Genomic DNA, 13709 nt, shown 5'->3' on the forward strand with positions numbered 1-13709 from the left:
CAGTCTTAAATTCCCCCACTGATGACGAGCAAAAGGGGTGAAAACTAGCGAATATTTCCCTTAATATACAATATTGATAAGAGAAAATGACAAACACATTCAAATAAAAAGGATTGGTATTGATAAAGGGGCCCTGACTTCATATTTTAAACAAAGGATGATGAAAGCAGCCACTTTTTTATATGATGAATACATGTACATTGTAATACAAAATCTGCCATGATTTTGATAATTTTTAAACAAAACTTCGTAATGATTGATGCATTATCAATGATTTCGTAAACCCTCTTACAGTGAATTTCGTTGTGGTTTGTGCCTCTGTCCTTTCAGTGGATAAAAATAAATAGAATGGATGGACCTTAGTACAAAAGACGATATGTATATAAGGAATTAAACAGTTCAGACAAAACTGGTTTACATATCACTTGACTGTATTAATTATCAAATTCTCACCAATTGAGGGAGTAGTTTATAACGATCAGAAATGAAATCTGTTGACTTTGCAATAAAACTTATAAATACTGTTTTTTCACAGATGAAGGTTTATGGCATGTAAAGTCATGTTGATTACACTTACCGGAGGTAATGACATGCGATACATGTAGTACAAACGAGGAATATGATGAAAGGATAAGCAAGTATACACTAGGTAAACATCATTAGTTTTAAACTAAACTAAACTTTAACATTTTTTTCAAGTTAAATATGAGCACAGTGAGGTACATTTTTCTCCATTTACATATAGATAGAATTTGACAAAATACATTGACCAGCTGAAGGAGAAAAATATACCTAAATGCGCTTATGTATCTGATAATGGTGTAGCTAAACTTCTACAGGGATGGAATGTACACAATGTACCCCTACCATAAATAACGTACACGGTGTTCATCCCCTACCATAAATAGCAATGCGTACATGCAAAATAAAAAGAGAGAAATTTCAAAATTTATTTGTTTTACCAATTTACTACGGCAGTATTTCACATCCTTCTTTAATTGATTGATGGGGGGGTTTGTGGGGTTGGGATGCTAATAGGAAGAATAATGTACCATGGTATTGTTTTATCAACAAAATGATGCCATAATAATGATTTAGTGTTCTTCCATTAGACAGACTCTATTATATCAAAATTAAAGGATGCAGGTGAAGCAAGAGTTATCTGCCCTTGGTATCAAATGTAAACCATTTCCATTCAACACTAAAAATATGTAAACAGTAAAAGGTATTTCAAATTCTAATTCAGAATTTATATCAAGATCCTAAAATATACCTTAGATGCCACTTGCTGTCCAATCGTTCCATTAGCACCTAAATTTATTATTTTTTTGACAATATCAGGGTTGTCTCTAAAAATTGAAGTAGAAGGGAGAAATAAAAAAGTAGAAGGGGTTCTGGGGGTCTAGCTTATAGCTAGATTGTGTTTGAAATGCAATAATAGCCGGGTAATTACGTCACTTAGGGCGGGGAAATTCCCCTCCTCCTGGGTCTTAGAGACAACCCTGCAATATAGTACATATACTAAATGATATTTCAAACGATTTTAACTCCCTGATTAAAAAACATGTGGTATATATATTACAAATGTATATTTGTAATTGACTTTAAGCCAACAATTATTCTGTATATATTATAATACTTTTAACAGTAAAAATGGGTACATTGTATTTGAAGTTTTTCATGTTTTTGCACAAACTAATATTTGTGTTAGACATCATTTAATATTCTTGTACAACTCATGGATTTTAATGATAATAATTGGTCAATTCCTTTTACAGCTGTGTCCAGCTCTTAAGCTGAATTGTTCTGCCAACACATTTGGGTTAAAATTTATACTGAATTTTGGCCATGGGAAATTTGATGGTAAATAGATATAAATGGGAACTGTTACTCAGGTGGGTGATGACTGGCACATGGGTCTCTTTTATAGGTCACCCTTTGGACAATTATTTGAAAATTTAACACCCTTTTAAAAAGGGTTCTCTATTTTATCAAAATATGTATTTCACCTTGGGTGATTTTTTGAGCAACATGGGTTGGCTGGATTTTAAAAAAAGGGGGGAGTTGATGGATAGCTGCCAATAAAAAACACCAGGTGACCAGAAAAAATGTTTTAAAGCTAATCACAACACATAAAAGGTGATGTCCATATACGGTATTTCTTTTCTTTGCCCTTCCTACACCAACTTCCTAACAGGTCAAAGTATTTCACTGTACAAGCTAACCTCTGTGTCAGAATGCACAGCTTATACCCAGTGTGACTCACTCGTAATAAAAGTGTGCACTTAATATTCCAAGTCAGGTAGTATTCAGATATTAAATGCATTACATAATACCAGAAAATGCACATAAAGCAATTTGATAGATACAAATGCAGAATCCAAGATGTTTAACAGTTTAAGGATCAATATGAATTATAGTTGTGCAATCAGGTGTATCAAAAGTAAAGGTGTATTTACCTGTGTATTAAAATCAACGATAGCATGGCATTTACCTGTTTACGAGTCTTGTTGGGCCTTTTCATCAGCAAACAAAGAATACAAATAGGCCATCATCAAGCTAGTTTCCACATTCAAATGTGTGCAGTCGACATTCCACATTTAACTTCCAGGCAAAACATGCTGCATCATGCAAAAGTGGCCCAAACATTGATTTCAACACACAGATCTTGCATTACCAGCCACCTCCTCCTACCCCCCCCCCCCCCTTCCTTACAAAATATTGTTTGCCATACATTTTATTAAAATTTTTAGAGGCAGTCTTCACTGCCATTTAAAATATGAGGCATTAAAGCCAATTTCCCACACCACTTCTTGTCATTTATCCTGATGAGTTCACTATTTCCTTAACATTGACAGCTGCTATTTTTGCCTATATAAAACATGTGGAAGTTATACATCACAAATACATGTACTACCCTTCAATTGTTCCTTGTGCACACACTGGGTCAAGCCCTGCTTTGTTGAGTACAATGTTGCAAGAACACAAAACAAGAATCAAAGGTTATGTTTAATGTATAAATATAATAACATAAAGTGTATATAAAGGTTTGGTCCCCGTCAACAAGTGTTAACTAAATGTCTCCACTGGTTCCGGCCTGAATTGGTCCCGCACGCGCTATGTGGAGAATCAGGAATGTTGCGCAGCATGTGCCCACGTTTTATGCTTCCTCTTTTTTGCCGTGTTTGAGGATTCTTGTAAATTCTACGTAATCGAACATTCCATTCTTTAAAGGTGCCTCACGAAACATTTCATCAACCTAAAAATCAAGCAAGAATTGAGAGTGGATTCAGACTGACCAACAGGCCAATTTATTTGTTTACTATCAGGGAACAATTTACATCAAGCTTTGAATTTTTATTAAGATCTGGACAAAGTTATAAAGTTTACCTCATCTTCAGTAAAACGATCTCCCATGGTCATTAGTAAGTCCCGTAGTCTGTCTTCATTAATGTAACCTTCAAAACAAAATTATAATTTCAAACAAACGCAAAAGCTGAAATATCACAGTAAGAACTTCAAGTTTTTCTCCAAATTCAATATCAAAGTAAATGATGTGACGTTATAATAACTTACATTCTATACACAGAGCAAACATACATCATATTGAGTCAAGAACATAACAAAAGATTACCTGATGCGTCTTCATCAAAACAGGCAAATGCATTCTTAATGACATCTTCAGGGTCTGTGCCGTTTAATTTCTCTCCAAACATTGTCAAAAACATGGTAAAGTTGATTGGGCCTGGGGCACAGTTCATCATCTCGTCCAGGTATTGGTCTGTTGGATTTTTTCCTGTTCAAATTGAATTCACATCTTTATTAAATAAACCAATGTGTTGAAATTAAAAGCCAATAATTCCTGACAACAAACTTTACAGTACAGGTTTAATGTTTTTGTCAATAATGTGTGTCCATTTTACCAGTAATTCAAATATATAAGTCACCATCACACAGAATGACATGGGTGTAACTGCTAAAGATTCAAATACTATGCAGGTAAAACTGCTTCTTTTTAAATTTGGTAGAATAAACAAAATGTTCATGATTCTGCGGTGAAATTTGACGCTATATAACTCAGTGTAGCACTAGTTCATCTGTACCTAATGAAGCGAGCATATCAGCTAAATCCTCCTTGTCAATGAAACCGTCTCTGTTTTGGTCAATCATGTTAAACGCTTCCTTAAACTCCTGAATCTGGGCCTGGTCAAACATGGCGAACACATTGGAAGTGGCCCTTTGGGCTCGCTTCTTTGTGGCTTTGGACTTTGTTTTCCTGCTCGACATCTTGTAGCTGTGTGAATCAAATTTTTAAAAAATGATATTTCAGTGAAATTTATACTTACTAACTTATATACTTTGGATTAATATTTGTTACACAGTACAATGTGTGTTTAAAAAGGGAATGCATTCAAAATTCAATTCACACAACTAATCCATGTTTTAAGCCTTTGAGATGAACTGATAAAACCATACTACAACCTCAACATCAATTAACGTTTACTGACAAACAAAATTTTGCGTCGTCTGCAAAAGTTCAGCTCATAAAACTACAGCCATGATGTAGATAAATCAAAATAATACCAGCTTATAGCTGGTCAAAACAAAGATTTCTTTCTACTTACGTCGATAAATGATTTTAAATCTAATAAAGTTTGCTTTTTCTGAACGCAAATTCTCAGACGGGGAGGATATGACTAACAGAGAAGGATTGTTTTGGGCGAGTCATTCCATAAATTCCATTCTTGACCTGTTTCAAATCCGGAAATGATTTCCAAACTTCACTATTTCTCAAAACTATTTACAATTAAAAAATCCCTCACTTGTATAAAGAATATGCTGACAACTTGAATACATATGTAGCTTGACAAATCATTTAAATCTACTTACAATCTACGTGCGAAAGAACACAGAAACCGGAAAAGTTCGAAAAAAAAGTTGGCTTTTTAAGACAGGAAGTCGGGTGTGAGATCGCACATGCGTAGTAATGTTTATTCCCCCCCCCCCCCCCCCCCACGTACCAAGAAGTCTTTACTATTTTGTGATACAATTAATCTGTTAATGGTCAATAGAATAATCTAATCGTATTATCTCTCTCAGATGATATATATGATCAACACTTTTGAGGCCTGGATGAATAAATAATTTTTTTTAAAATTCATGTAATATTTCTGTACAAAAATTAAACTCTGCCCACAACGTGAACTTGCCGGTCTAATAATGACTTCTCGGTTGATAGACTAGGTTTAACGGTTGTAAACCATAGTTTACGGACAGAAAACACTAGTTAACGACGATAATCTAAAACACTGAAAACAACCATTTGCGATTGCAAAACACAGTGTATCTGTTAAAATATTAACAAATCTTAACTTTAGTTAACGAATGCAGATGTGAATCTATATTTATCAGCAAAGTCTTTTGTTTACGTTATTTGCAGACAAATACACTTAGATCATCATTCGTAAACTATAGATTACAACAGTTGAATATAGTTTTACAGATGAAAACTATAGTTATAGTAGATCGTTAATAATAGTTAACGAATCGTTAGTTATAGTTAACAGTTGATAAACCCAGTTTATCATCTGTGAAACTTTATTTAACGCCGCGTCCATCTACTTTCACATCTGTAAACCATTGTTAACGCTATCATCTATGTTTCAGAAGTGTAAATTAAACTGTAATCAACACTGAAAACAACTATTTTCGATTGCAAAACATGATCATTTTTGATAATTATAGTTTCACGATTGTTAAACTATGATTGACAACTCTTAACTATAGTTAACGAATGTAAATCATAGTTTAACAAATGTGAATCTATATTCATCAGCAAAATAAATTGTTAACGTTACTTGCAGACAGATAAACTCAGATTATCATTCGTTAACTATAGTTTACAACCGTTAAGTATAGTTTTGCATATGAAAACTATAGTTAACGAATCTTTAACTATAGTTTGCAGTTTGTAAACTAAAGTTACCAGTCGATAAACCTAATTTATCAAATGTGAAACTATGTTTAGCTCATTTTGCCATAGAGAACAAGTATTTGGAATTGCAAAACATAAGTTATCTGAAATATAACTTATAGATTCACGATTGTGAAACTATTGATTAACATCTTAACTCTAGTTAACGAGTGTAAATTATAGTTATATACCTGTAGTAGCAAAGAATGATACTCACCTCTCCCCTTGCGACATATACTCACTGAGTAAAATTACTTTAACAATTAAGCCAATATCAGATTTACATTTAACATGTCAGCATATCAAACACTGATTTATCTATTCAAGAACATATCATGCAAGACTTTGAAGCTGTTTGCAGATTTGCGTTTTGATATCTCCATTTTTCTGTTTTTATTTTTACAATGCTTTTATTAATAAAATAATGAAATTTGACAGTCAGTTGTAGAGTTAAAAGCAAGATACAGAGCCCACAATTCTTTGAAATGTAAACGTGCCCTGTTTTTGTTTACATAGGTTTAATATATCTGTAATAAATCTTTTTTCAAGCTGATTTTGTACCTTCTTATTCATTTTAAGCATAAATAAACAGTTCTTATCGTCTGACACAATCATTTTACGTATAAAATGGGAATTTTCAAATTAACATTCAAAATGTAAACAAAATCTTTATTTTACATAGCAATTAATTGTAAGCTTATGACTCAATGAATGACACTCAAATTTCAATTGCCTATTTAAAATGCCTTACTAAAGCATTGTAAACATTAAATTCGGAAAAATATTTTTTGATCAAAATCGTGACCACGGCCCTTTAACCTAAAGATTTGCATTGCACGCATTTTTTTTATTGCTTTCTTACACCTCTGACTGGGTGCTGAAGAAGTCCATGCATTTTATTTCTACTTTAAAACGAAACTATAGGAGAAGGGTTTTGTTATTTACATTTAACATATCAAAGAGGAAAGGTTTTATTTCCATTAAATGTCACATTAATCTATGCGCACGTAATCTACGACAAGAAAATGTACAAGTTACTGTTATCCGTTTTTATCAGGACGCATTTATTTTGCGAAAACCGTAGGGTAACATGGAAGACAGCGGCAAAGTTGTCGGTGTTTAACATCTATTTGTTTACAATTTCGCGTTTAACATGTCTCAAAAGACGATCGAGGACACAATTATAGACGTCGTGAGGGATATTTTAGTAAGCAGCAATAATAAGTAATATGTCAGACATGTAAACAGTGTTAGTCCAACAAGTCCAACAGAAAAATAAAATTCTGAGTCGAGTCGACGACAGAATTGTTGTTGGGACTATGATATACCTTCTCACCATTTCAATCGAGCTTATATGTAAAATCTCATTTTCATTATTAAAACATTGTATAATATTTGCATTCCATGAGTACTTGAGGGAATCTTCTTGATGCATTATTTTTGACATTAATTTTATTGATAGTGACATGTACTGTTTTTGTACTTTATTGCACGACGAGGCCATTGAGGCAGCCCTTTGGTATGTTATTCTACTGATAATGATGTGTTCTGTTTTTGTACTTGTCAGCACGGCGAGGCAATTGAGGCAGCCCTGTGTTCTGTAATCTTGCACACAGAGGAGTCTCTACAATGGAAGAAAGAACACTGCTTCAACAGCCTCAAAACTGCCCTGGCCAATGTTCCCCAGGTAAAGCAGAGATATAAATAACAGAGATTGGCAACTCCGCCATTAGCGTGTCTTGTTGTTGAAAAATGGTACAGGACCAACCTTACTTTGGGAACTACATTTTAGTAAACTGAGTTAATGATCTTAAACCAAATTTATATTGTTTTAATGAAAAGTATGCATAGGTTTTAGACTAGTGCTGAAACGAATACCATAAATCAGTATTCGAATATTCGTGAGTGCTATTCGATTCGTATTCGAATATTCGTAGATGTCATCGACAAGGTATTAGGTATGTTTGATAGTTTGTATTACTAAGTGCGTGTATAAGTAGACTGCATAAATACGTCAGTTCGAAGTTGACACTTAATGCATGAGTATCCATAGAAGTAGGTGCGCGTTTGTTTTTTATGCAAATAATATTAATATACTTGATTTTTTTAACTTTCATCAACTACAATCAAAAGATTTATTACTTTTTTAATAATATACTGCAGTCCTGACTCCTGTATGAGACCGATACGTAACTTCGTAAGTCATTCCTAATATTTCCGCCATGATATAGCATTAAAAAGAAAACCAATAACGCTCCGGAAATGTTCTGTTTATTAAAAAAAAAAACAAATTACATCGAAGTATCTTTTTTTTAAAAAACTTTCGATGTACCTTTCAATATTTACACTCGGTAGCTCACACTAGTTCAAACTTTTAAGCAAATTATTTCTTCATCGTCTAATATGAATTGAAAAATCCAGAATGTTTGTCTCCGTTCGATGCAAACCCTGCTTTTACTTTCAATGTAAACAAGCATGGCGGAAGAGTCTATTACTGGGTTAAGTAATAGACTCTACCGAGCATGGCAGTCATAGATGGCTATGTCTTTACTTTCGTTCAGAGTAAAATAATCCCAGCTTTTCTTTTCCATCGTAACAAAATAACACGATGCTGCATACTTTACAGCATTTTATATGGGTGTTTAACACGTGATCGAATATTCGAATGCTAAATTTGCATTGGAATATTAGAAATTTACTATTCATTCGCGAATATTCGAACATTCGTTTCAGCACTATTTTAGACATTGTTAAAACAAAAAATTGAAAAAAAAGATTAATACAGAGGGTTCCGCTTAATCTGATAGTCAATTTGTCGGAGAAAAATTATCAGATTAACCGATTATTAGATTAACTGATTTTGCCTTTTTGTGGTCTTTGATTTTGCGTTTTTGTGGTCTTTGATTTTGGTATAGAATAAAATATAACTTGTTTCAAGACATAATTTATCAAATTAAAGATATATAATCTGTATGTCAATAGTTTGAAATGAAATAATTTACCTTCCTTTAGCAATGAAATAGCATTTTGATTTAAATCTTTATTTTGTTTGTAAATGCTCAAAAGAAAATGTTTCTCTTTACCATGGTCTCAAAGTGGCCGCCATTTTGACAGGAAGTAATAAGAGGAAATGGCTAATTGTCTGAACAGTCCCTCTTTTCACCTGGACAATTTATTTGAATTCTTTTTCTGTTGTATAAAATGCTCTTACATAATTAATGATGCATGTTAAAAAATTATTTGAATTTTATTTATTAAGTTTTCTACCCCGATGTAAAATTGAAAGTAATCAGAATTTCGGTGTAATATGTTCCAAAGCCAGTCACTTTTGATTCCGAAATTACATGTTTAAATGATTCTTAGTGGTGCAAGCCCTGCATGAAATCAACACATACAATAGGTAATAAACAAACAATGAAATGCGTACACAGATAAGGTCAGTCCTGTGTGCGGTCATCCGGAACAATTATCGATGTCGGTAGCTTTTATCTTACAAAGAAGGGAGCCACACGTGTGCGTTGAAATGTAACTATTGCCCTGTAAAGAGTTACTGTGTACACAAGAGGGGTTTCAACCAATTAAACAAAGGAATATACAGGTGTAAGAGGGCAGGAAATCATTATTACACGGTCACAATCCTATCAGATTAACTAAAAATGACATTTTTTCCCATCAGATTATCAGGAAAAAATATAAAGGGATATATAAGAAATGGTCTGTTGTTTTGATATTATGTCAGATTGACCAAATTATTCGATTAACCGCTATCAGATTTAGTGGAACCCTCTGTATATATAAAATATATTCATGGCTAGCTATAAAACATCGGCGAAATCTCAGACGATGGGTAGCCAACTGCCTCCTAAAACTCCACTTTTAATATTTTTTATATGACATCAACTCATGAAAATATAATATTTTGAATGTTTTGGTGATAGGTTTTAGCCGTTTATTTTTCGATATAATTGTTTATTAGAAAGATATACTGATTTAAACGGGGAACACTTTACAATAGGGACCCCAAGATTTCGTGAGATTTCAATCAGTTGCAAATCTCTGCTATATATGTCTCTGGGTAAAGTGAATCTCAGGAATGGTACAGGGGCGTCGGAAGGTACTTTGTATTGGGAGGGGGTACGTTGTACATATTCTGCGATAGTTGATTCTAACTACAACTTGTTAATTGTCATCAAAGCTAGAGAACATATATTCTTTATTTCTTTACTGCCAAGTCTATCTAATTAATGCCCTGTTAATTGTCAAAACACGCCAGAAACAGGTATATATACCCCCCACTTTTGCTTGTGTAAACAATAGAGTTCACACTTCGCCGCTCCCCATTGAACGCAGATCACCTTTACCATCGCCACTCCATGAATGCAGGTCGTCGTTATAAAATTTCATTTTAATCTTAATATTTGAAAAAAATCATTTTTAGGCAAAATGTTTGGTTTAGGGCGGAGGACTGCCCCTGTTATGACGCCCTTGTGGTATCATGTACTGCTAGTTGAATTAAGTAAATGTTATGGTCTACTACGACAAGAACTTGTTCACAGTGTGACTGATAGGACATGTACTTGTGTCTCTTCTACAGGAAAGCTTGGACACCGCTCTGAAGTGTTACATCACACAGATTTACAACGTTCAGAACGCCAGCCGGGTGGAGCTCCTTCTGGACCTGTTGGAGGGGCTGGTGGAGTACAATGTAGTCCCTGCAAAGTAGGTCATCACACTTAAAACAAACTCTCTGAAAGTAGGTCATCCCACTTAAACTCTCAAAAAGTAGGTCATCACCCTTAACACAAAGTTACATCACAGAGTCCTTTCAGTGTAGGTCAAAATCCCTGGAACATATGTCATCACCCTGTCACGTAATTATGAAAGTAAAGTCAAGTAAATATGAAAAAAGATATGCATTTCCGTAAACAATCAAGTTCATACAAATTAGTTATTATTATAAGAAGAATATATTCACAGCAAAGAAAGTCAATATTGACAATTCAACCATCCATAACTTGTTATTTTATGCTTAAGAATTTATTCTGTATAACCTGGTCCTTACCCAGTGATCTAGATGTACTGGTGCTCACAGAATGCTTACATTTAGGCCTATTTGTGATGCTCTATTGGACCATGAGCTGCTCAGCTACAACGCCAGCCTGATGTGGACCAAGACGTTTCAGCTGATGAGGAAAATCATCGGCGGTGTGGACTACAAGGTGCTGGATATTGTCTCAGAATTCATCACCTGTTCTTGTTCATACTCTAACAAGATGAAATTAAATATATAGAGGTTTCATTAATATTCATGGGTATCAATTTTTGTGGATAAAGTGAAAATCCCAGTTTTAAGGATTTGTGGCTAATGATCCTATCAATTCAAAATGTTAGTAGAAATTACACTTGAATAAACATTTAATTTTTTGGATAAACAAAACAACAAAAATCATGAAGATTGGTGTTCAACAAACACTATTGAATCCACAGTACAATTATAAATAATTTACTTTTAATAATCTTGCTGTGATTGTATGGTATGAGTTCTTTGTTGATTGGTACAGGGCTGTAGAGATTTACTTCGGGGCATCCTGGAGAAATGTCAGGGGATAAAGGAAGATGAGAATGTGTCCGTCATGCCAGATATTGACACCCCAGTCAATGTAAGTATCTCAGGCATCCTCATGGCCAATCAAGTGTGGATGTATATATTGGATGCTGACTCAGAATCACAGAATATTCAGTGATTGATTATGTATAGAACAAAAAGGAGTTGTCAGTGAAAACAGGGGAAAAGCAGTGAGAAATCTTATTTAATTTAATTACTTCTATATAGAAAAAAGTGTATAAATGATTTTCTCCTTTAGTTGGTGGCCCACATCTTGGATCGTAATGTTTGTTTTCTCCTTTAGTTGGTGGCCCACATCTTGGATCGTAATGTTTGTTTTCTCCTTTAGTTGGTGGCCCACATCTTGGATCGTAATGTTTGTTTTCTCCTTTAGTTGGTGGCCCACATCTTGGATTGTAATGTTTGTTTTCTCCTTTAGTTGGTGGCCCACATCTTGGATCGTAATGTTTGTTTTCTCCTTTAGTTGGTGGCCCACATCTTGGATCGTAATGTTTGTTTTCTCCTTTAGTTGGTGGCCCACATCTTGGATCGTAATGTTTGCTTGTTACCAGCGTATCTTGCAGTGAATGAAATCAACAAAGTCTGTCCCGAGGACAGGAAGTGGCCTCACTGGGTAAGTCATAGGAATATAAACAACCTGGCATGTCTGTGTGAAGATGTTAATCAATATTTCTATTCTAGAATAAATACTGATGTTTAGTCGAATACTATTTTTCAAAAATTAGCCTCGATTTGATTTAGTGCATGTCTTAATCTTAATTTTATCTATATATATATTTTACATTTGGTGATTTAATTGATTTATGGATGCTGTTTTCCGCCAAAATCACTAAATAGAATACACAGCCAAATGTAATACGTTTACAGTAATATTTGAAGGAAATTTTTACATACCCGTGAATTGCATTTTGATTTGTTGAGATGTGTGATGTTGGTTGTTTAAGCTTGTTAAGCTTGTTAACATTCTCTATACAGAAGATGGGCAACATCCTGGCTGACTTTGTCCACAGTTTTCGCCCAGCTGCCCAGATGGTCACTGTTTCTGGTAAGTAATGAGATGATCGATCACACAGGTATTTCTCCTCAGTCTTGTTGATCCAGGAATCTGACAAAACAAAAATCCAACGTGGTTGGAAATCTGTAGAGATTTGAGATCAGCAGTCAATATAGGACTCTGCTTTGGATAAAACTAGAAGCTTTATTATCTCCTCGCTCAACTTGTTGCAAGGGGGATAAAGCATTGCAGCTGTGCGTGTGTGTGTGTGCACTCTTTAGCAAAATTCCAAGAAAACCCTCTAATGAATATTCATCAAACTTTGTACACTTCTTTGGCATGGTAAAAGGACAAACCCTATTGATTTCCAAGTCAATTGATTCAATATTTTTTTAAATTGTAGTAAAAAAGCGAAGTTAAAACATGAATTTTATTTACGACTTGGCAATAGACATTTCCGGTAATTTTATGTACCACTTAAAGTAAATCGCTACCGTATGCAGTTCTAATCAACATCTTGAAAGCGAGCACAGCTCGCCGGCGCGCAGCGCCAGCGCGAAGCGAGCTCTACCGGCAAGGCGTGTGTGAATAGAATATTCGGACTATTTGCACATTCATTCAACGGATTTTTTTGGCGTCAGTAAATCGGACCAGTAATGCCTTGTTTTAATCGTCCAAGTAGTTCCCTGTAGTTATGGTTTCCCATTTCACACTCTCACGAGAACAAGATAAAAGACTATGTACATGCATTGCAAATAACACGACGCCAATTTTCATTACCTGTAAGATTAACGGAGTTATCGTCCTTTCGAGTGACGTCACAATGGATTTCTTACACATTGATCCGACAGAATTTTTCGGCGTCAGTAAATGTCGACCCACAATGCAATTCCTTAATGTCGGCCGATCTCACTAGACTGGATACCATCTCGCGAGAATCAAAGTAAAACTTTTGAGAAACAGATAAATTGTGTAATTTCCAGAACATCATGCTTTTTAAGTAAACAAAACAGTATTTTTCGCGTAGTTTTTTCTAGTGTGTTTTCAAAGAGACAGACTTCACTTGACTGACGTGAACTTTGACGTCACAGTAAGGGGAAACTACTCTAAGTAGT

The 13709-nt window shown here is 34.4% G+C and overlaps 2 protein-coding genes across 3 annotated transcripts in view; one reads left to right on the plus strand and one right to left on the minus strand.

Annotated features, from left to right (window-relative positions):
• Nucleotides 1–2996: 2996 nt before the first annotated feature.
• On the minus strand, nucleotides 2997–5004 carry LOC128166421 (myosin regulatory light polypeptide 9-like). Of its 2 annotated transcripts, none has more exons than XM_052831576.1 (5): nucleotides 4891–5004; nucleotides 4104–4294; nucleotides 3635–3796; nucleotides 3391–3458; nucleotides 2997–3259 (listed from the first exon to the last, which is right to left on the minus strand). In XM_052831576.1, the coding sequence occupies exons 2-5, from the start codon at nucleotides 4285–4287 to the stop codon at nucleotides 3161–3163; spliced, it is 513 nt and encodes a 170-aa protein (XP_052687536.1). In that variant the 5' UTR covers nucleotides 4288–4294; nucleotides 4891–5004; the 3' UTR covers nucleotides 2997–3160. The 2 variants fall into 2 exon arrangements, with proteins under 2 accessions (XP_052687536.1, XP_052687535.1); XM_052831575.1 differs by lacking the exon at nucleotides 4891–5004 and adding an exon at nucleotides 4626–4774.
• A 2039-nt stretch (nucleotides 5005–7043) lies between these two features.
• LOC128165413 (mediator of RNA polymerase II transcription subunit 23-like) overlaps nucleotides 7044–13709 on the plus strand; it is a 44032-nt gene continuing 37366 nt past the window's right edge. The window contains exons 1-7 of the mRNA XM_052829918.1: nucleotides 7044–7181; nucleotides 7542–7661; nucleotides 10569–10693; nucleotides 11082–11193; nucleotides 11536–11634; nucleotides 12109–12213; nucleotides 12576–12645. Of these exons, the coding sequence (XP_052685878.1) occupies nucleotides 7128–7181; nucleotides 7542–7661; nucleotides 10569–10693; nucleotides 11082–11193; nucleotides 11536–11634; nucleotides 12109–12213; nucleotides 12576–12645 (685 nt within the window). The 5' untranslated portion in view covers nucleotides 7044–7127. The remainder of the gene's footprint in view (nucleotides 7182–7541; nucleotides 7662–10568; nucleotides 10694–11081; nucleotides 11194–11535; nucleotides 11635–12108; nucleotides 12214–12575; nucleotides 12646–13709) is intronic.

Source organism: Crassostrea angulata, chromosome 10 (genome assembly GCF_025612915.1).
Source record: "Crassostrea angulata isolate pt1a10 chromosome 10, ASM2561291v2, whole genome shotgun sequence".
NCBI classification, from domain to species: Eukaryota; Metazoa; Mollusca; class Bivalvia; order Ostreida; family Ostreidae; genus Magallana; species Magallana angulata.